The sequence below is a fragment of the Camellia sinensis genome, chromosome 1 (assembly GCF_055761805.1).
Source record: "Camellia sinensis isolate YWXY chromosome 1, ASM5576180v1, whole genome shotgun sequence".
NCBI classification, from domain to species: domain Eukaryota; kingdom Viridiplantae; phylum Streptophyta; class Magnoliopsida; order Ericales; family Theaceae; genus Camellia; species Camellia sinensis.
The window spans coordinates 223,777,486-223,801,393 of record NC_138961.1 but is presented as its reverse complement, the minus strand read 5'-3'; the positions used below and the strand labels follow the sequence as shown (position 1 = coordinate 223,801,393).

General features: G+C 38.4%; 1 protein-coding gene and 1 long non-coding RNA gene across 4 annotated transcripts; both read left to right on the top strand.

The window, feature by feature from the left end:
* Positions 1–774: 774 nt before the first annotated feature.
* On the top strand, positions 775–3,044 carry LOC145789081 (uncharacterized). The gene is made up of 3 exons (XM_082920000.1): positions 775–2,833; positions 2,920–2,971; positions 3,025–3,044. The coding sequence occupies exons 1-3, from the start codon at positions 1,952–1,954 to the stop codon at positions 3,042–3,044; spliced, it is 954 nt and encodes a 317-aa protein (XP_082776126.1). The 5' UTR covers positions 775–1,951.
* Positions 3,045–4,097: 1,053 nt separating this feature from the next.
* LOC114273214 (uncharacterized) lies at positions 4,098–19,164 on the top strand. Of its 3 annotated transcripts, XR_014345434.1 has the most exons (9): positions 4,098–4,703; positions 4,802–4,888; positions 5,303–5,381; positions 5,541–5,790; positions 15,705–15,785; positions 15,919–16,070; positions 16,464–16,592; positions 17,947–18,021; positions 18,782–19,164. It is a non-coding gene; the product is annotated as an uncharacterized LOC114273214 (long non-coding RNA). The 3 variants fall into 3 exon arrangements; XR_014345437.1 differs by lacking the exon at positions 15,705–15,785 and having other exon boundaries at positions 4,102–4,703; positions 5,518–5,790; positions 18,782–19,163; XR_014345431.1 differs by lacking the exon at positions 15,705–15,785 and having other exon boundaries at positions 4,108–4,703; positions 18,782–19,162.
* The last annotated feature ends 4,744 nt before the right edge of the window (positions 19,165–23,908 follow it).

Here is a 23,908-nt window from a genome sequence, read left to right as displayed (position 1 = left end):
AGGGTGTTGTTAGGTTTGCAGAGATTCATTACGGATTTTGTTTCGATAATTCAAATTGTGTAATGTGAAAAATTCGTCGATTACTATATACCTGTAAACAATCACGGTTATCGGGTATCGATAACAACGTGATTAAATCAGTTTTATATGAACAAAAAAGACGGTGAACAAATTAACGCTTGACAGAAAACTGATCCAATGAGATAGCTATCGATATCCGATTAATGTGATTTTTTGCGAGTATATAGTATACAATTCACACATTTGGCGACCACTTTTGCCGACCAAAAAAATTTTGGTCGCAAAAAAATGACATTTGGCGACCAAATATTAATTAGTCGCGAATAATCATTATTTTTGGCGACCAAATATTATTGGTCGCAGAAGGTTATATTTTGGCGACCAAAAAATGTGTTGGTCGCAGAAAGTGGTATACTTTTGCCGACCAACTACAAATTTGGTCGCAGAAGGTCACATTTTTTTTGGCGACCAAAAATTTGGTCGCGAAAAACTTATTTTCAGCAACCAAAAAAAATTAGTCGCCAAATTAGTACTTTTAGCGACTAATATTTTAGTCGCCGTTGATTGAGATTTGGCGACTAAAACAATTTGTCGGCAAAGGTACCTTTTCTGCGACAAATGTGGTCTTTTGGTCGCCAAAAGTTTGGGAGGGAAATTTGATTTTTAGTGGGGTGGGAATTGAAATTTTTTTGCGACAAATAAATTTGGTCGCCAATAACAAAACGACGTCGTTTTGTTCCATGAAAGCAGAAAAAAAAAGAAAAAAGAAAAAAAAGAAGAGCCCTAATCTCCATTGTCTCTATCTCGCTCTGTGTCTCGGTCCGCCCTCTCCCTCTCTGTGTTCTTTCTCTCAATCGGTGCCCTCAATCGGTGCCCACTCTCTCTAGCTCACCGAAGTCCCTCACCACCGTTGCTCACATCCGTCGCACATCGCCACCGCCGCAAATCGCCATCGCCCTCTGTCTTTCTTTCACACAGAGCGAGCGATTGCTGGGTATTCGCTGCTGTGGTTGTAGATGTGGGCCACCATGATGGGTTTGCCGATCCAGCTGTTGTCAGCGAGGATCGGTGTCGCCAGGGGGAGGCACTTGGCGGAACTGTGTAGGGAAGAGTATCCGTATTACGGGTAGAAATGTGGATGACACAACTGGTGCTAACGAGGTTGATTTCAGTTCATATTGAGTTTTCTGAATCATGCTGTCTTTGTACATCTGATGCTTTCTAGGTTGAATTTATTGGAGCAATTTCATTATCATGATGCTTTGGTGTTATGGTTGCAGAAAGATTCATTGATGGAGATAAGTTTTCACATTCCTAATTCAACAATTTGTAGGGTTAATTTTTCAATTGTTTTCAATTGTAAACTGAACTGATTAAATGTTCTTTTATCTCTCTGCTCTCCAGCCTCTTCTTTTTTGGTATTTTCTGATTGCAAGGTAAAATTCATCTCTCTCTTCCAAAGTTTTAGGGTTTTTTTTTTTAATTCTTCTCTGGCCTCTCTTCCTGTGGAATATTCTGATATAACTTCAATCAATCAATGTTGATTATGTATAATTGAGACTCAATTATCAGAATAATGGGTATATCAGAATATGGGTATATCAAAATATGGGTATATCCAATATATACAGTCTTATGTTGAAAAAAAGTATAATTGTAACTAAGTAACTAAGTATAGATATACCCATTACTGGATAATTGAGACTCAATTATCAGAATAATGCAAAATTACAATGTTTATTTATACAAAATGCCTCTCTAGAATGATATAATGAGACCCCATCTTGAAGGGTTTTAAAAGGTTAAAATTCACTCACATCATTCTATAGAATTTTTTTTTTGTATAATTTTTATTTTTTTGTTTATATAACATTTACTCTTGAGGTTTCAATTTGAAGTCACCTCTAATCTGTTTTATTTGCTTCCTCAGATGAAAATTGAGCTATTTCTTTTATGTATATCAGTATATGTATGCTTGTGTGTTTTTGTCACTGCTCTGATGCCCTGTTTTGTTTTTTATAGTGAAGTTCTTCATCTTGCTGTTAAATTGGTGGTGAGTATATACATTTTTATGTACTTGGTTAAGTATATACATTTATATATGTATTTAGGGTATTCATGTATATATGTTTTTTTGGTGTTTTTGCATCTTTGTTTTGATTTCCTGTTTTGGGTTATTGGTCCTGGTAGCACTGAGGCCGTCATAGAGATAGACTTCACATATTACGCTGCAGGAAAAATTTCTGCTGCGTTTTGTATGCAGTTGCTTAGGCCTTCTCAAGATAAGTCAGATACAATTGTGGTTCCTCTTGAAGCAGAACTAGGTGGGGAATCAGCCAATGATCTTATAGATGCTGTTTCAGTATCGCTTGAGACTCTACTGCCATGCAATTCCAGTGATACTGTTGTTGTTGCTCTCTTGCTGAGAAATGGCACTCCTCATCTCTTGAATGTTGTTAAGATTAGTTTAATCGGAGAAAGCACAAAGCTTTTCCAGATTAAATACAAGGAAGGCTTAATACTTTTTCCTGGCACCGACACACATGTAGCTGTGGTTAGTTATATTCCCCTGCCCATTGGGTTACATGACTATCCATCTGAAAGTCCGGATATAAACTGGAATTGTAAATTAGTGAAACTGACAAATGACTCAAGTAATCCTCAGATTGAGATGCCCTGCAAGGATATAGTCAGTATTTGTTCAAAATTAGATTCCTATCTTGAGTATGAACAACAGCCTGGAAATGCAGAAAATGCCAATGCAAGAACAGGATCTTTACGCAGCGGCGTGCAGTCACCATCATTGATCAAGGTATGCTCATTCTGATCCATTTTTCTTTAGTTAGTACAATGGCAAGGATTTCACCGTCATTGATCAAGGTATCCATTTTTCGACAGTTGGGTTTTCTTGAGCTGTCCATTTCATGGGTTTGTGCTGCTGGGTTTTTCGGTATTACCGTTGTTCTCTTTGTTCTTTGTTCTCATTGTTGATTGCTTATGCAGATAAAGGTGGTGAAAAGTAATATTTGAATCTATTTTTGAATCTTTATAAAATATTTCTTATCCCAAAGCATCTTTATAATGAGCATCAATCCATAAGAAGTAATATTACTGAATGTAATATCTCTATAAAGAGCAGATTTTTTTGAACAAAAATACTCCATTTTATAAGAAGTAAAAAACATCTGTTTATAAGAAGTAAAAAACATTTGTTTATAAAAACATGCTTAAAGAAGTAAAAATGGAGTGCAGAATATAAGAATTCACTGGTTCCAGAATACAAAAACATGCTTAAAGATACTTTTTCTGCGACTAATATGGTCTTTGGTCGCAAAAAATTTGGGAGGGAAATTTGAAACGTGGAGGTGGGAATTGAAAGCCGTGGCTCCCAAGATCAAAAAATAAAAAAAATCAAAAGCCCCGACTCTCAAGATCAATCTATAGCCAATGGTTCTAATCATAAAGGAAGAACAAAGCACGCCATTAGTGGCATGGGTTAGTGAGAGAAGCTCTTCCATTCTTTGGAATTCCTAAAATTCTACGGTTTCAATAGCTCATTGATGTCAATGGAGTCTCCATAGTTTACCAAAGGGGTTTCGTCTAGGACTAAGGATGTAGTTAGGGATTCGAAATCACCAGCGTTATTTGGTTTGGGGCAAACTGAATCGGGGTTTGGGGCAAATTGAATATTTATTTTTCTTTTCTTTTTGGCAATAGGGAAAATTTAGCTTCAGCGTGAAGAAAATTTATAGTTTTTATTTTAAACATACAACTAGCCAGTATTTATTGGGGGGGGGTTGTATCACATGAAATAAATGTGTGAAGTTTCTACAGGATGTGGATTCAACTCATACGACTAATACAAATTTGTGGTTTCAACATATAGTATATTGTGCTGCATAATATGCGTACTAGCTTGCTCACAGCTCTATTTTGGAGACGATGTTATTGCGAAGAAATACATGTCAAATATGTCAAGAGATGAAGGGGAAATTTTATAATTTACAGAAGAAATTTGAGAGAACAAATTTTATTTTATTTTATTTTCTGAAAAGGTAGAATGGATTTTGTTAAAATGCAAAAGTAAGTGCTACAATTTAAGGAATTTGAGAATATATGAGAGTACTAACCAATCTTTGAGGCATCATTGTTGTCTTTGTGAAGATTTTTTCACCCAAAAATTTTGGACAAGTGAAAGGATTAGTGAGAGTATGACATATCAAGCCAAATGCTTATCATGTGAAATATAGAATTGAAAGACTTATTCTCATGTCTTTTGAACCTTAAAATTCAACTTTGAAAGACGGGTCATTGAGGTTGGATTTACTCTTTAAAACATTAGTTTCATCCATTTGTTTCAATAACCCATGCTTTGCTATGTCATAAGCATGAGACACCATACTACATAAATTGTTTGTAGAGAGTGCTAAGTAACTTGTGTGTAATTCACCTAGAAACTGACCATACTACATATATAGGAGATGTATCTATTTCCACCTAGTGTAAAATTTTTATTTTACACCCCTCTGTAACTTGTGTGTAATTCAATGGTTTGACACCCCACCAGTAATTCTATGGTTTGACACGTGACCAATGTTTTCATTAGGAGTTCACAGCCTTCATCAAATTCAATTGGAAGATGATTTGGGGAATCTGTTAGAGCAGCCATAATTCATACCAGTGTAAAGGGTTTATCGATTATACCTTTTCTAAGCTTAAGTAGTATTCCATGCAGTCTCTGTGACTCAGACACTCACATTTGTGACTGTTGATTTGCCAGTCTTTTCTAACAAATGCTTGGGGATATCCATGTCTGTTAAAGCGTCACCAAAAGCTGTTGTCTGTGTTTTTTAACCATTCAATATAGGTATATCTATGCCTCTATGCCTCGTTTGAAGAATATTAGGTATATCTATGAATTGGATTATCAATTTTTTGGTTTGGATTCAAATCTGGGATTTTGACTATTTTGGCGTAAATTCCTAAAGTATAAACGAGTTTAATTTTTTTTGTTTGAAGATTGTTATGAATTGTTTTACAAATTTTATGGTTTGGAAATGAACTCATCAAAAATAGTTTATGCACTTGTCATTCTGTAGTTGGTTTGATCTTGTTAAAAAAACTGTTAATTTCTCTGTTGGCCCTTTACTTGGAGTATGAGTTCATTGAAATAGGATGTTGATTAATTTATGCAGCATTTATAGTTACATCATTTATAGTTACATTTCTAATGGTTTATGAGTTCTCTTATCTGTTGACTTATTAAAGTTTCCCTCATCAGATGGGCAATCCTTGGGAAATTGAAGACATGATGTCTCTTGATAGAATTTCATTAAAGTTCACTAAAAAAGGTTGAAAAGGTCTGGATTCATATTTTTCTGGAATTTCATTCCCTATTGATAGAATGTTCTTTGCATTTCTTCACTCAACTTTCATGAGTCCCAGTGTGAATAAAATTACTTACTAATGATTACTGCAACCCTGCATTTTTATTAGATTTTCTATGTTTTATACCCTAGAGATGAGTCAAATGAGGGCAAGACTCTAAGGTTGAAGCAACAGCATACACTTTGCTCTGCTTCTCTCCAAGATATTATTGCACGATTTGAGACGAGATCTGGTGAACCAGTGAACTGGGATGCCTTTCCCAACAAGGTTGCAGTACAAATGAATGATACTCACCCAACACTCTGCATCCCGGAGCTGAAATCTCATATTGATGGATGTGAAAGGTTTGAGCTGGAAGGAAGCTTGGGAGATAACTAAAAGGTACCTTCTTCATGGCTGTATGTAACGCCCTCAAAATAAACCCAAAATAACCATAACATTAACATGCATTTATAAAAGAAAATGAATCATTTGAGTTAGTCATCAGAGTATTCTTATTGACAGACTTTACTTGTAACATCCTGCAACATCAAAATAAATGCCCTAAGGGCTTACATCTTTCCAAGCTAACACTTGGACACAAAAAGGATGAGTACTAACTCATCTACAAGTTAAGCCCTAGGCTTGAATGTTTACATGAAATCCCAGAAATAACAAAATAAAACATATAACTAAAGACAAGTCTTCGACATCCCAAACATCAAATCTTTCCAGGCTAAGTCCGTGGAGGAAGCTTATCACCTGAACCTGAAAATGATGTTCCCATGAAGGGTGAGCCACAGCCCAGTAGAAAAATACTAAACCAAATATAAGCATTGAATAAAGCTATAGCATTCAATAGATGGTTAATCAAGATAATCAATTTTATTATTAAACAGTCTCGTAACACTAATGTCTAAGACACATTTCACTTTCCATTATTATCAACATGGCTCAGAACCTGGCCAAACTTACAACAACGAATTATATAACATAATCACATTACTTCCAATATCAACAAAACAAATGAGACTCATGCTCATATCAAAACACTTCATACTTCCCATTTGATACACATTTTAGTGCTGTATCAATAATCATGTAGAAACACTTCAATATAATAAGCACACATAAAAATGGTGCTAATGGAGTCCATCCCCTATCTCCTCCCAAACAAAAATCCGGTTTAGAGGTCCATCCCCTATCTTCCCCTAAACCGTGGAGTACATCCCCTATCTCCTCCCACACACAAAACAATGTATGCAAATGCAATGCTCAATCAATACACGTATTTTCTATATTAATGCAATAGTCAAAATTAATGACTTAACCAATGTGATTAGTTTCAGTTATTCCTAATCCACATGCAATGTCTACAACAATCATGACTATCCTCCACCGATAGCCCAAAACAGTTATTTCTAGACTGGAAATAAATATATCAACAATTTAATAGGTGAGTGATTTAAATCATCCAACTACACCATTTAATCAATAAATTCCCCAATTTCATGGGTTTAACCAAATTCCCCAATTTTCCTTAAATTAATTACTCCAATCAATTTAGCAATTTAACTAGGTTTTGTTCCCAAAATTATCAAAGTGTCCCCAACCTATCAAAATACCAAACTTAGAACAAAGCTTATAGAATAGAGTAGGAAATCCCTACCTTGAAGATCACAACTAAAATAGAGAAGATGGAGATGATGATCCAAAATCCAAAGTGCTCCAAATCCTCTCTTTTTCAGATTAAAAGAAAGATCTCGTGAAGCTCTACCTTTCTTCCAAAGGAACTAGGGTAGAAGACCACCGGAAATAGATCAAATCTAGGAGAGAAGGTAAGAGTAGAGAGAGAGACTCTCAAGGGGCGGTTTTTAAAAGTTAAGAGATGAAAAGGTAGGTCAAAAAGTGATCAGAAAAGTGAAATCACGGACTGATGTAGTCGACTCTACGCTCGAGCGTAAAAAGCCCCGCTCGAGCGTAAGACACAGAATCATGCTCGAGCGTGAAGAAAGCCGCTCGAGCGTCGATTGCACCCTTTCAGAAGTTTTGCAGGCGCTACGCCCGCTCGAGCGTCAAACTCCCCGCTCGAGCGGAGGAACAAAAACAAGGGATCACGCTCGAGCGTAAAAACTACCGCTCGAGCGGAAGAACTGCAGAGCAAAATACTGGGAGATGGAAAATCCCGCTCGAGCGTCAAAACTCCCGCTCGAGCGGAGAAGCAACAACGAAGGGCCCGCTCGAGCGTTAAAACCTCCGCTCGAGCGTGAAGGCCAAAATCTGGGCATCACCTATTGGCATCACTATCAACCAACCTGTAACAGACCCGTCCAACACAACCTATAATTCAAATACTAAGAGATTAAAGGACAACAACAACCAATAAGTAATGACAGGATCCACGGAACCTAAGTCCGGATACAATAATCTAAAGAGAAAAGACCGGGGTCGCTATAACCTCCCCCCCTTAAAAGAATTTCGTCCCCGAAATTAAGCACAAGGTTTTAAAAAACAAGTTTTCTCAAATTCCAACAATATGTTAACTCAATAATAAACAACTTGACCCAACACCAGCCATTCCATCTCTCAACTAAGAGGCATGCCACAATATGCAAAACAAACATATATTTCAACCTGCATTAACACTATGCAATTTTCTTTCAATTTCAACAATTTTCAATATATTCAATATATACAATGTTCCATTAAACTTCCATTTCGAGGTAAGTTTCAAAATATTTCCATTAACCAAAACAGTCTAAATGTTTTACAGCTTAAGACAAATATAAAAAGCTTTAAGGTTTGACAATATTACAAAATCTAACTACAAGATTACAAATCATTAAACATGTCCGGATATTTCTCGCGGACTTCCAACTCACGTTCCCATGTGGCTTCCTCCACCCCGTGATGTTTCCACAAAACTTTCACCAAAGGAATGGTCTTGCCTCGCAAGACTTGATCCCGCTTATCCAAGACCCTAACCGGTCTCTCTTCATACGAGACATCCTCATCAACTACTAAATCGGTCCAATCCAATACATGTGATGGATCCGGCTCATACTTCCGAAGCATACTCACATGAAACACGTCATGTACTCCGGATAACTGCGGCGGCATAGCTAAACGATAAGCAGTCTCACCAATCCTCTCAAGGATCTCAAAAGGACCAATGAATCGAGGGGACAACTTCCCGCTCTTCCCAAACCTCATCAATCCCCGTCTTGGTGATATCTTCAAAAAGACGTGATCACTCACCTCAAACACCAAAGGTCTTCTCCTACGGTCGGCGTAAGATTTCTGACGACTCTGGGCTGTAACAAGCCTCTTACGGATAAGCTCAACCTTCTCCGTCGTTTCCCTCACTAATTCCGGACCCAACAGAGGTGCATCACCCACCTCGGCCCAACAAACAGGAGACCTACACGGTCGGCCGTATAAGGCCTCAAACGGTGCCATACCGATACTAGACTGGAAGCTGTTGTTGTAGGCAAACTCCACCAAAGGCAAGTGCCTCTCCCACGACCCACCAAAGTCAAGAACACAACCCCGAAGCATATCCTCAAGGATCTGAATAGTACGCTCGGACTGCCCGTCAGTCTGAGGATGATAAGCTGTGCTAAAGGTCAACTTAGTGCCTAAGGCACTCTGCAAGCTCTGCCACAACCTGGCAGTAAAACGAGGATCTCTATCTGAAATGATCGTCACTGGAACCCCGTGTAACCTCACTATGTCCCGAATATATAAATCGGCCAGATGATCAACTGAATCTTTAACACGCATAGGAATAAAATGCGCCGACTTAGTCAACCGGTCCACAACTACCCAAATAGCATCACTACCCCGTTGAGTCCTCGGAAGACCCACAACGAAGTCCATAGTGACATGTTCCCACTTCCACTCGGCAATAGGCAAGGGTTGCAACAAACCCGCTGGCCTCTGATGTTCGGCCTTCACCTGCTGACAAGTAAGGCACTTAGATACGAAAGCTGCCACATCTCTCTTCATACCCCGCCACCAAAACTGGCGACCCAAATCCCGATACATCTTAGTACCTCCCGGATGCACCGCAAGGCGTGAATGATGAAACTCTCGGAGTACCTCCTCTCGATGAGACTCCGGCACAAATAGACGGTCTCGGTATCTCACACTCAGGTCGGGATACACCGTCAAACCTTTCTCAACCTTCCCACCAGAAATCTTCTCACGGAGGGATTCTACCTCAGGGTCGCCCCTCTGAGCCTCTAACACTCGAGTCACAAGTGTAGGTTGCGCAACAACAGAAAACAAGGCCGCAGCCTCAACGGATTCGCCCAGAAGCAAATCAAACTCTCCAAGTGCACCTAACATCTCCCACTCTCGGATGGCTATACTAGCTATGTCACCAACAGGTTTCCTGCTAAGGGCGTCGGCCACCACATTGGCCTTTCCCGGATGATAATGCAATTCAAAGTCATAATCCTCTATGAACTCCATCCACCTCCTCTGCCTCAAGTTCAAGTCTTTCTGTGTAAACAAATATTTCAGACTTTTATGATCCGAGAATACCTCAAATCTCTCACCATAAAGATAATGCCTCCAAACCTTCAAGGCAAATATCACAGCTGCTAACTCTAGATCATGCGTAGGGTAATTCTGCTCGTGAATTTTCAACTGACGTGAACCATAGGCAACTACTTTCCCTTCTTGCATTAATACACAACCCAGACCCTCTCGTGAGGCGTCACAATAGACTGCATAACCCAACCCTCTCTCTGGAATAATCAATATTGGAGCGGTAGTCAGTCTAACTTTCAACTCCTGAAACGACTTTTCACAAGTCTCACTCCATACAAATTTAACTCCCTTCCGAGTCAGTCTAGTCAACGGTGATGCTAACCTGGAGAAGTCTTTCACAAACCGACGGTAATACCCAGCTAACCCCAGGAAACTGCGGATCTCAAACACACTCTTAGGCTGTGCCCAATCTTGCACTGCCTCTACCTTGGATGTATCAACAGACACTCCTTCACCGGATACCACATGGCCTAAGAATTTGACTTCTCTCAGCCAGAACTCACACTTCCCAAACTTGGCATACAGCCTATGGGCTCTAAGTAACTCAAGCACCACCCTCAAGTGTGCCTCGTGCTCCTCCTCAGAAGGCGAATAGATAAGGATGTCGTCCACAAAAACGACTACAAACTGATCCAAGAATTCCCGGAAGATCCGGTTCATCAAGTCCATAAAGACTGCCGGTGCATTGGTGAGCCCGAATGGCATTACCAAAAACTCATAATGGCCATACCGCGTACGGAATGCCGTCTTCGGAATATCCTCTTCCCTGACCCTCAACTGGTGGTAACCCGATCTCAAGTCTATCTTCGAGAAACAACGGGAACCCTTCAACTGGTCAAACAGGTCATCGATACGAGGCATAGGGTACTTATTCTTAACCGTAGCCCGATTCAATTTCCGATAATCTATGCAAAGTCTCAAAGCACCACCTTTCTTTTTAACAAAGAGGGCCGGTGCTCCCCACGGCGAAACACTAGGGCGTATAAAACCCTTGTCTAGTAACTCCTGGAGTTGGATCTTCAACTCAACTAACTCGGCTGGGGCAAAACGATAAGGTGACATAGAAATCGGCGCCGTGCCGGGCATTAGGTCAATAGAGAATTCAATCTCTCGATGCGGTGGCAAACCAACAAGATCCTCGGGAAAGACGTCCGAGTACTCACAAACCACCCTTGGCAACACAACCTGGGTCTCATCATCCTCACTAATCAAAAGGTTAGCAAGTAGCCCACTAAGCTCACTCCTTCCTCGTCGAACATACCCCGGTGGCAACACATCACCAACCCGGTCCCCCAGAAAATGAAAATACTCTCCGCTCACGGTACAACAAGTGACCCTCTGGCGGTAGCAATCAATAACTGCCCGGTATGACGATAACCAATCCATACCCAAAATAACATCAAAACCTCTCATAGGCATAACTACAAAAGAAAATGGAATTCTATGGTAATTAACCTCTATATCACAACCCCTAACACCGTGTTTCAAAATCAATTCACCCCCAAGAGGCGACACTACACAAATAGGAGATGCCAACTGTGCTAACTCCAACTCCAAAACAGATGCAAATGCAGCAGACACAAAGGAATGAGATGCACCCGTATCAATCAAAACATTAGCAACCGAGTTGCAAAACAAGAAAGTACCTCTCACAACGGATGGAGCCGGTACAAGATCCTGCGCGGTAACAGCATACACGCGCCCAGATGACCTCTGATCAACCTGCTCACCCCTAGGAGCATAAGATTGCTGCACCGACTGAGACGATGTAGCCCCCTGATTAGCCCTCGAGGCCTGACCCGACTGAGCTGGCTGTTGACCCTGAATCTGCCTCAAACCAGATGCACCAGGTGTGCCACCCAACTGGGGGCAATACCTCTTCATATGCCCTGGCTGACCACACTGATAACACGAGAGTGGCTGACCTCTACCCTGACTCTGGCTCTGAGATCGAGCCGAAGAAGATGCTGCTCTCTGAACTCCTCCCCTCTGAGGACAAACTGGAGACTTGTGGCCCAACTGGCCACACTTGAAACAGGTAATGTCTCCCTGACTGCCTTTCCCCGAACTAGCACTCGGTACAGGAAAAGTCGATCTCGAAAAGCTACCATGAGACTGCTGGGGATTAAAACCCTTCTGTCTCCTACCATCACTCTGACTATCCTGACTCCTCTTGGAGCCCTTCTGCCCTTCCTCCTCCTCTTGCATCATGATCTCCATATGGGCTGCAGCATCAACCATACGCCCATAATCCCGAATCATAGTTCCCCCAACTCTCAGCTTGAGGCCACGCCTCAACTTCCTCTCAAACTCAATACAACGGCGTTCCTCAGACGCCACCAATTCAGGTGCAAACCTGGATAAACTAGTAAATGCAGCCTCAAACTCGGCCACTGAAGAACTCGACTGCTTAAGCTGGCAGAACTGGTCTCTCAGCTTCTCCCTAACTGCTGGAGATAAGAACTTCTCCTGGAAAGCATTCACAAAAGCCTCCCATGTACCTCCTATACGCCCCTTAGTGAACTTCCACCACTGACCCGCATCCCCCTTCAACTGGAAAGATGCCAAGGTCACTTTCAACCCCTCGTCTTCGATGCCAAGCATCTCAAACGTCTTCGTTGTCTGTTCGAGCCATTCATCTGCCTTAAGTGGCTCTTTAGGATCACCCACAAATTCATCCGGATTGGACCGGAAGAACTCCCTCTTCAGAAAGGAAGGTCCTGCATCCACAATACCAGCCTGAGCTTGATTCTCAGCTCTGAGAATGCCTACTGACTCCCTGAATGCCCCCGCTATCTCTCGAGCTAAAGCGCCCAAAGCCTGCTGGCCTACTGGCTCGGCCACATTGGCCTGGCCAATTCCCTCCTGAACTATCGGAATCTCCTCTGGCACTGGCACCTCCTGCCTACCCGGCCTACCACGCCTACCGCGTCCTCGTCCTCGTCCTGACATCCTAATAGAGGAAACAAAGACATTAGCACATTAATAAATGTGCCAAAGCTAAACACTCGCGTCCTAATACAATGGACAACAATAATTCATTCCACGTAAGCACATAATCACATAAGCACCTACGAATTTCATTCCCGGATAATGATAGTCCCAATGCGTTACTATAGTTCCGGTTGGAAGCAGCAGTGATCAAGTGCCTTTCCAACAAGACTACTAGAACTCAAGGGTCCAATCAACATCCTAGAAACTACATTCCATACCCACATAATCACATAAACATGTTATCATATAAGCATATAACGTTACACTAAGTCTCTATCAAACGAGACGAACCCATCATGATACTAATCACTTCCCACGTACCCAAAGTATTCAAACCCGGTACGCTCTGATACCAAGTTGTAACGCCCTCAAAATAAACCCAAAATAACCATAACATTAACATGCATTTATAAAAGAAAATGAATCATTTGAGTTAGTCATCAGAGTATTCTTATTGACAGACTTTACTTGTAACATCCTGCAACATCAAAATAAATGCCCTAAGGGCTTACATCTTTCCAAGCTAACACTTGGACACAAAAAGGATGAGTACTAACTCATCTACAAGTTAAGCCCTAGGCTTGAATGTTTACATGAAATCCCAGAAATAACAAAATAAAACATATAACTAAAGACAAGTCTTCGACATCCCAAACATCAAATCTTTCCAGGCTAAGTCCGTGGAGGAAGCTTATCACCTGAACCTGAAAATGATGTTCCCATGAAGGGTGAGCCACAGCCCAGTAGAAAAATACTAAACCAAATATAAGCATTGAATAAAGCTATAGCATTCAATAGATGGTTAATCAAGATAATCAATTTTATTATTAAACAGTCTCGTAACACTAATGTCTAAGACACATTTCACTTTCCATTATTATCAACATGGCTCAGAACCTGGCCAAACTTACAACAACGAATTATATAACATAATCACATTACTTCCAATATCAACAAAACAAATGAGACTCATGCTCATATCAAAACACTTCATACTTCCCATTTGATACACATTTTAGTGCTGTATCAATAATCATGTAGAAACACTTCAATATAATAAGCACACATAAAAATGGTGCTAATGGAGTCCATCCCCTATCTCCTCCCAAACAAAAATCCGGTTTAGAGGTCCATCCCCTATCTTCCCCTAAACCGTGGAGTACATCCCCTATCTCCTCCCACACACAAAACAATGTATGCAAATGCAATGCTCAATCAATACACGTATTTTCTATATTAATGCAATAGTCAAAATTAATGACTTAACCAATGTGATTAGTTTCAGTTATTCCTAATCCACATGCAATGTCTACAACAATCATGACTATCCTCCACCGATAGCCCAAAACAGTTATTTCTAGACTGGAAATAAATATATCAACAATTTAATAGGTGAGTGATTTAAATCATCCAACTACACCATTTAATCAATAAATTCCCCAATTTCATGGGTTTAACCAAATTCCCCAATTTTCCTTAAATTAATTACTCCAATCAATTTAGCAATTTAACTAGGTTTTGTTCCCAAAATTATCAAAGTGTCCCCAACCTATCAAAATACCAAACTTAGAACAAAGCTTATAGAATAGAGTAGGAAATCCCTACCTTGAAGATCACAACTAAAATAGAGAAGATGGAGATGATGATCCAAAATCCAAAGTGCTCCAAATCCTCTCTTTTTCAGATTAAAAGAAAGATCTCGTGAAGCTCTACCTTTCTTCCAAAGGAACTAGGGTAGAAGACCACCGGAAATAGATCAAATCTAGGAGAGAAGGTAAGAGTAAAGAGAGAGACTCTCAAGGGGCGGTTTTTAAAAGTTAAGAGATGAAAAGGTAGGTCAAAAAGTGATCAGAAAAGTGAAATCACGGACTGATATAGTCGACTCTACGCTCGAGCGTAAAAAGCCCCGCTCGAGCGTAAGACACAGAATCATGCTCGAGCGTGAAGAAAGCCGCTCGAGCGTCGATTGCACCCTTTCAGAAGTTTTGCAGGCGCTACGCCCGCTCGAGCGTCAAACTCCCCGCTCGAGCGGAGGAACAAAAACAAGGGATCACGCTCGAGCGTAAAAACTACCGCTCGAGCGGAAGAACTGCAGAGCAAAATACTGGGAGATGGAAAATCCCGCTCGAGCGTCAAAACTCCCGCTCGAGCGGAGAAGCAACAACGAAGGGCCCGCTCGAGCGTTAAAACCTCCGCTCGAGCGTGAAGGCCAAAATCTGGGCATCACCTATTGGCATCACTATCAACCAACCTGTAACAGACCCGTCCAACACAACCTATAATTCAAATACTAAGAGATTAAAGGACAACAACAACCAATAAGTAATGACAGGATCCACGGAACCTAAGTCCGGATACAATAATCTAAAGAGAAAAGACCGGGGTCGCTATACTGTAGCTTTGATTTGACATTATGTAATAGTATACATGTTAACTTTCTTTGCATTGTTTTACTGAACTCACATGCACCTGTGTTCTAAATCCTTCTTAGACAACATCGAATTGAACTGCCATTTTCCATTGAGTTTTCTTGCGCCCTTCAGTTAGCTTTTACTTGTTCAGCCTGTTAATAGGGGTCTGGGAGGGGTGGACTGTATACAGACCAAACCTCTGACCATTATGTACATAGTGGCTGCCCTCTAATTCGAATCCACAACCTCAAGGTTGTTTGGCTGAATGTTAACCACTCAAGCAGTGGGCTGCCCTTACAGTGTCTGCTTAAAATGGTTGTAATTGCATAATTCCCTTAAAATGTTTGTAACCAGTGGGCTGCCCTTGCTGTAAATGGTGTTGCTGAGATTCACAGTGAGATAGTGAAAAGGTAAGTTTTTAATGACTTTTACAAGGTAACTAGGTCAGTAAGCAATTTTATTGTCCTTCTCTATATCTTACAATAATGGAACTAAAGTACATCACTTAAAGTTCTGAAGGTGCTGAATGTTCTTAACAGTAATTTTTCTGCATGTTGGTTTTTGGCAGTTGTGGCCTGAGAAATTTCAAATAAAACAAATGGAGTGACACCAAGAAGGTGGATTCGTTTTTGCAATCCACATCTAAGTAAAATCATAACCAAGTGGACGGGAACAGAAGACTGGTTGATAAACACTGAGAAGTTGGCAAATCTTCGACAGGTAGACTGAAGCATCCAAATCAGATATTTGTTAATTGTTTCAATACCTTCAACATTCATTCCAAATCAATAAATTGGATCATTATCACAAGAACATGTCCCACTAAGTGAAAAATTTTGGTCACTGCGTGCTTGATAAAAATATAATCCATCTAGAAACTGTCAGAAATTAACAAGGCATTTGGATAACACCTGCTATCTAGTCTTCCCTGACTTTGTATGGTGTAAAAGATGTCAGATTTTAATTCTATGGACTTCTAGGTGCCATTTTTTCTCGTATACTTCTTTTATTGAGTCCCATCGTGCACTTATATACTTCTTTCTATAATTACTTTTAGATACAAGTCAAACATTTCTTGTGATAGCATGATTAGTTTGAGTTAATTACCTGCAGTTTGCTGATAATGAGGAGCTTCAATCAGAATGGAGGGAAGCAAAAAGGAGCAACAAGATGAAGGATGTGTCCTTTCTCAAAGAAAAAACTGGATATATTGTCAACCCTGATGCAATGTTTGATGTGCAGGTTTTTTCCTATCACATAATTCTTTTTTAATTAATTTTAGGTTCATTACTTTAATGGAAAATAATATATTGTATGAGGAGGATATTATACTGTTGATGGAGGGATGCATCATTATGACCATATAAATAGGATGTATATAATGTACACTGTATCCATCCGAATGCCCAACATATTAGACACTGTCATTTACTTAGTATGCTATTTTTATTTACTTAAATAAAACTGGTAATATTCTTCACTGTGCTTTTCTCGCTGCACATTGACATCTTTCTTAATTATCCCAATAGTTAGTTATTTTCTATGAGTGACGTTGGACTGATAAGTGGCAATAATCTAGGTGGACAAGAAATTAGTGAAGCAGATAGTGATGACATCAGTGTATGGTGTAACTTACATTTGTGCTCGGGATCAGATCAAGAGAAGGTTGAAGAACGTAATGCCATCGCAGATGATACAGAGCTCTTTGGTGCAGCCTGTTATGCTGCAAAAGTAAGGGCAGGATCATTGACAGTTCTTCAGTCTTGCATCTATTTATAGAGCATAACATTTGCTTCATGGAATAGTCTTTTGTATGCAATGCATTTTGTGTATATTAACATCAGACTGGACCAAGCATGGACACAGACAGGTGACATGACCCCGACAAGACGACATGGAAATTTTCAAAAAATGCTAGCGCTTGTGCAAAATATATAATTTTGTATATTTATTATATCACATATAAGAATAAAGAATTATTAAATGTCATATATATGATTAAATAATTCAAAGATAATAATTTTTAAAGTCTGAAAGAGGAGAATAGGTGTAAATTGATGTTTTTTTTACCTTTTATCTTTGGATTTCATGTTGTTTTATTCATGGTTATAATGTGTTTCAAGTGTGTTTCTCAGGTGTATGAAACACTTCCAAATATAGAAATTTTTTGAAATAGTCGGACATGTTTGGACGTGTGTCTAACAAGTGTCGTGTCGTGTCGTGTCGTGTCGTGTCATGTCATGTCATGTCATGTCAAAACCTTCTTAAAAGTGTCCATGCTCAACAATTTTTTGTGGGATCCTTGTTTTCTCAAGTCTTCTGTCTCATGGATTCACACATGCCAGATGTCAATTTTAAGTAGCCAATAAAACAAGAAAGTCACATGTCCTTATGTTACGAAAAATTTAAGTAGACTATAACTTGGACTGTAGCAGGGGCAGGTTGCTAATTTGATGCATCATGTATCCCATGCATAATAGCATGGGAGGTTTTTCTTTTCCAATGTCAGTCCAATAAAGACAACTCATATTTACGTGGATTCATTCATTTAGCTTTAACTTCATCGTAAGAATATTCTTCTTTTCTGGTTGAGCAGATCACATTGACTGCATTGGGAGAGATGTTTCAAGCTGCTCGTAGTATCATGGGCTGGCTCGGTGACTGTGAAAAGGTGGTACCATATCCTCTATAATCACTTTTGATTGCTGTAATAACATGTTAAATATACATCAGTACATGGCAATTATTCTGAAGGAATTAGATGATTTGCTTTATTTCTTGGCCCTTTTTTTGTTTCCTTAACACTAGTTGGGGGTGTCATATATTTTCATTCATGTATTTGAGTTGAGATTTTTTATTTTAAAGGAGAGAACAATTTGGTTATCAACGAATTAAAAACTTGGAGTCCTATTGGTTTAAGTAATATTTGGTGAATCTGCATTTATAGGTATGGGACCTGATGTTTTGTTGATAAGCAGGTAGATCATCTATATAGCAATTAGCAATTAGTCTATATAGCAATTGTTGATAAGCAGGCATATGCCTCGGGAAGGGTAGCCAGGGTAATAAGGCTCCCATAGCTCTGTTCACCTTGCTTACTCAAATGTAAGTAAAAAAAGCTTTAGATTTCTAAGATCACCTAGTTCCATAAAGAAATGAACATGAGAAAAAGAGCACTTCACACATCAAATGTCATACAGTTGCTCAATAATTGTTCTAGTTTCATTAATAAATGCATTCTAATGTAGAAGCAACAAGCTGTTGATTCGTGTGGAATGACTTATCACCGTGATAAAATCTAAATTTATTTGCTTGGTAATTATATTTGATTTCATTAATTGTTTGGCCACGATGCGTTACGCTTGGGCGGTACAGGTGCTTCAGTGTCTAGAAGGAAATTTTATTGACATTTATGCTTGGCATTTTGACAGGGAAATGATATGCATACGACAAAGTTGCTAAACATTTGAAGTGGCTAAAACAATATCGATGGGGCCATCATTGAAAAGTGGATCAAAAGTTGGGAAAAGTGGATCAAAAGTTCACGAACCAGACCAGCACCCTCCCCAACATATTTCTTAACAAGTTCACGAAGCTAAATTGTACAAGACTACTTGGCAGTATAAGCATTTTTTGGAGGATTAAATATTTGTGGATAGATGTGTATGGATAACAAATATTAGTAGTTTTATTTGTTGATAGCTGTGCATGGATAACAAATAGTTATGTTTCAAATTGTTATGCTAGATGGATGTGACTTGTGAATGAAAATTTAGAATAGTTGTATTGTGTCGAATGTTAATGAATTATGTATTGTGTCAAATGTTAATGATTCAGTTAATTTGAATGATGCTTTAAAATTATAGGTTTATTATGGATTGAATGAATTATTAGGAATTACAGGTGTATTGTTTTCCTGAATGAATTATGAATTATTAGGAATTATTAGTCACGACATCCAAAATAATTTTTTTTCGCAAAAAATGACAATTGCCGACAAAGAGTCTTGGTCGCAAAAAATACATCTATTGCCGACCAAAACAGCTCTTGGTCGTGGAAACTCACTTTTGCCGACCAAAAGTTTTGGTCGCGAAAAGTAATAAATGGCGACCAATTTTTTTGGTCGCGAAATGTCATAATTGGCGACCAAAATATTTGGTCGCGAAAAGTAATAAATGGCGACCGATTTTTTTGGTCGCGAAATGTCATAATTGGCGACCAAAATATTTGGTCGCGAAATGTAATAATTGGCGACCAAACTTTTTGGTCGCGAAATGTGACAATTGGCGACTAAGAAATTTGGTCGGGAAAATATCACTTTTCGCAACCAAAGTGTTTTGGCGACAAAATAAATTAGTCGCGGTAATTAAATATTTAGCGACCAAAAATTTAGTCGGCAAATCCAACTTTTGCCGACCAATCAAAATTTTGGTCGCGAATTACTTTTGCCGACCCTCAATTGGCGACCAAAGTAGCGACCAAAAAAATTGGTCGCGGATAACTTTTGCCGACCAAAAATTGACTTTTAGCGACCAATTTTTTTGTTGCCAAAAGTGTTAATTCTTGTAGTGGTACTTGACGATGTCTATACATTAAAATATTCAAATTATCGAAATGGAATCTATAAATCCCTACAAATCTAACAAAATCCTCCAATCTAATCTCGACTAGAGGGAAGCTCCTTGTATGATATACAAAAGAAACATACATGTGGAGCCCACCCTGTTGATGGCTAATTCAAGTTCCATAATCATCGGGTGTTTTTTAGTATGGAATTTGAAAAAATGCTCCCTTCGATCAATTTTCACCCCTAAACTCCTCTCAATAATGTGACTAATAATTTGAAAACCAACTCTCCTTAAATTATTTGTCACACCTATACTCCTCTCATTAATGTGACTAATAATTTGAAAACCAACTCTCCTTAAATTATTTGTCACATTATTAAAAGAAGTTTGAAGGAAAAAAATTGAGAAATGTAATATTCCTCATGAGATTAATGAGTTCATAAATATTGTAATGTATATATGTTGTTATGTGTATATATATAAATAACTAACATATTATCCGTATTATGCACGATTTAAACAAATAATTGAAATTTAATTTTAAAATTAAATAATAACATAAAATTGACATATATAGGAAAAATAATTTAGAATCAATTAAATTTTAACTATTTTTATTGGAGATATTTTTATTTATTTTTGGCATTAATTGTATGTTGTAGGTTTTTAATAAGAAATAAATGTCATAATTTAATTGATAGAAATGGTCAAATTGAAAAACGTGTAAAAATTTAGGAGCCAAAATGATATTTTCTCTTAATATTCACACACTCATGTAACATTGAGTACGTGTGTGGTTCTATGATGAGATATTATTTATTAGCATACATTTGTAATGTAAAAGTTCATATCAACATTTAATGAGAGATTTTTAGAAAGCAGACGATTTAGGAATTTGAGAATGTGAGATTTTCTCTGTGAAATAATAGAGATATTTTTTCTCCTAGAATAAGGGAGAGATTTTCTCTATGAAATAAGAAATTGTTATTTTTTATTTTGTATTATTTTCAAAATAAAAACAAGCGCATAAAGTTTTTTTTTAGATAAGGACAAACGCATAAAATTAGAAGGGTGATTTGGTCATATTGCATCAAATAAGACCTAATAGAATACTAGCAAAGAATATAAATTAAGTGGAACATAAGTTTTAGGAATGAAATTTACTAAAAAAAACTCCATAAATTTATTGTTCTAGAAATAACTTGACATCTTAAATTAAATTGAATTTAGTTTGCATATTTAGAAAAGCCAGTAAAGATATTCTTCATTAATTACCATTATTTTTTTTTCTAAGTCTTTCTCGATTGTGTCCTCTCCTTCAAATTTTAATCCAAAATTCAGATGATTGGAAGGGAATAAAATTCGAAATCCTGGCATAGTCTTCTTTGGCATACCTTCATGGCAACTACAAAATTCATCACAACTCACTTGACTTTCTTCTATATACTCATCCTTTTGGCTTCTCATGAATGTAAGTTGCAATACTAATTTCTCAATTTCCTTCTTCTTTCTTTTTTTCTTTGAGAATTTTTTCCCCAACTGAGTTTTGTTGTAATTTGGTAAATTCGAATGTCGCAACCATGCCCAACGCATAATTTACGTCAGTGTTAACCTTGATGAGTCTGTTTTTAAGATTTTCTGTGTGAAATTTAGCATGATTCATTTTTTGTGCTCTTCCCCCTCCTAGTTGGAAAGGATTTGAGTTAAGAAAAATGTTAGAGAAGATATCATGTAAATCATTTATATTTGTTACAATTATCAATTATGGTTATCAAAATCATGATCTGGATCGTAAGATCCAAATCATTGCATAATTGGTATTATAGTACGATCACAAGTAAGATCTTCTAAGAATGTAGTCACCTTATCTGGTTGAGTTTTAAAATTTTATTTAAAAAAAAAATTAAGAATAGTTTGATAAAATAAAATACCAAAAAAAAAATTCAATTTTTTAAAAGTAATTTTTGCTGCAAAAAAGAGAAAATTATATGAAAATAATAAAAAAAAAATTTTTTTACCAAATTAGTTATTAATTTTATATTTTCAAAACTAAACTAAATTAAACTAAAAAGTTAGGCAAAATCACAACTAGGATGTTTGAGTTGGTGATTTTTTCATCTTTCTAATTGGCAAAGTTTACTCAACCGTACCATTAGGTCCCGATTGACCTATCATGAGACTCAATTAGGTGATCCAAATCATTCATCTTATAAGGCTCTCTAAGCATATTATTTTTGTAAAAAGTTAAATTAATGGAACAACCACAATCACATGGTCATATCATATTTGTATTCAAAATAATTAATGGTCAATTATGAAAATAATACTTGTGGTCCAATTTTTTTTATGATAAATGTAATATGATTACGTAGATACAATTGTTTGATCAATAGGATATTTTAATGTAGATGATTGTCACGACCCAAACCCGGCCCTATGGGTTTAGCACCGTAACCGGCCAGTAATCCGAGATTACCGAAGGCCTGCAGAACAGTAGAATAATAAAACAGAGTACAGGGCCTGGCGGAAGCCAATACAGTAAATAAATAATGTCCATTGAGCTGTGACAGTCTGCATGCCAAAGAGATTTTTCATGCATTCATACATACAACAGTACAGTCTATACAATAATTTACAGTCACACAGTACAGGGACCTAATCCCTTGATAACAGTACAGAAAACATTAGGTTTATACAGAACAGTAGACGGTACAGAAGGGGGAATTGTAAACACCCCGAAGCCTTAGCACGATAGGCTCGGAACCTCGCAGTGAGGCACAAAGGCTGGCTTGACAAAACTGGAGTCTAACCCGCGCTCCTAGCTCCGATCTGGTGGCTGAGCACCTACATATATATATAAACAGTGAGCTAAAGCCCAGTGAATAACATGATGCGTAAAGGGTTTAAGAATGAATGTCCTTACAGTAATGAAAACAGTCCATTAAATCAGTATTTCAGTCAGTACAGTCATATGTGGTACATCCATTAGCATAACAGTACAGTAAACAGTAGGTCTTAAAAGACCGAACAGTAAAGGATGGCCATCAATCAGTAAACAGTAGTGGTTCCACGAGGGAACCGACAGAGATCTCTGTAACAGTGACAGTCAGTAACAGTAGTTGCTAAGGATGCCACAATACAGTTCAGAATAGAGGACATACATTCATTCAATTAACAGTAACAGTTCAGAAAGCAGTGCAGTTCAATTGTTCAGAAGATAATCATTTTGAACATATCTTTACACAGTTGTTACTCACAGAGTTTGGGTTACAGTATGCTAGAGCGTGCCTCCCCAGTCGCCAACCCTACACAGTTAACAGATTGAACACACACTAAGCTACACAGTTGGGAGATAACATAATTTAACCCCTAATGCCTCGGTGTGTTCTACATCTATCCTCAATAGGATGTCTTAAACTAGGCCTAAGAATGCCTAGAATGGAATGAGGATGCAAAGATATGATCAGAAGACTGTTTCAAGATTTTCAGAAAAACAGGGTCCCGCTCGAGCGCAGGTTTCCCCGCTCGAGCGGTCATGTGACAAAGGTACACGCTCGAGCGTCAACTTTCCCGCTCGAACGTACTGTAAAAGTACTGGATGGGTGAAATCTCCGCTCGACGCCCGCTCGACGCCTGCTCGAGCTTGAGACATGACTCCGCTCGAGCGCCCAATCCTCCGCTCGAGCGGACTGTAAAACAGTGCAGAGATACAGGATGCTCGGATTCCACGCTCGAGCGGCACTTCCCCCGCTCGAGCGGCAGTGCAGAATCTGGGAATTCCATATTGCACCTCCAAGCTCAAACTCGCATTCAAATGCATCAAAACCGATCCTTTTGGGCCCATTTTCTGGAAAGCATTTATAAACACATAGAATAACATGTTTCAAAGCTCAATTTTAAGAAATCAAAGCCCAAGGGTGTTTAATTCAAACTCAATTTAAACCATTTTTCAAGCACAAGATGAACATGCAAGCATGCATGAATTCAAAC

Coding starts and splice junctions, on each gene's coding strand:
- LOC145789081 (XM_082920000.1), top strand. CDS start 1,952: ATGAAAATTGAGCTATTTCTTTTATGTATATCAGTATATGTATGCTTG. Junction 2,834..2,919: donor AGTCACCATCATTGATCAAG/GTATGCTCATTC, acceptor ATTTTTCGACAG/TTGGGTTTTCTTGAGCTGTC. Junction 2,972..3,024: donor TTGTGCTGCTGGGTTTTTCG/GTATTACCGTTG, acceptor TTGCTTATGCAG/ATAAAGGTGGTGAAAAGTAA.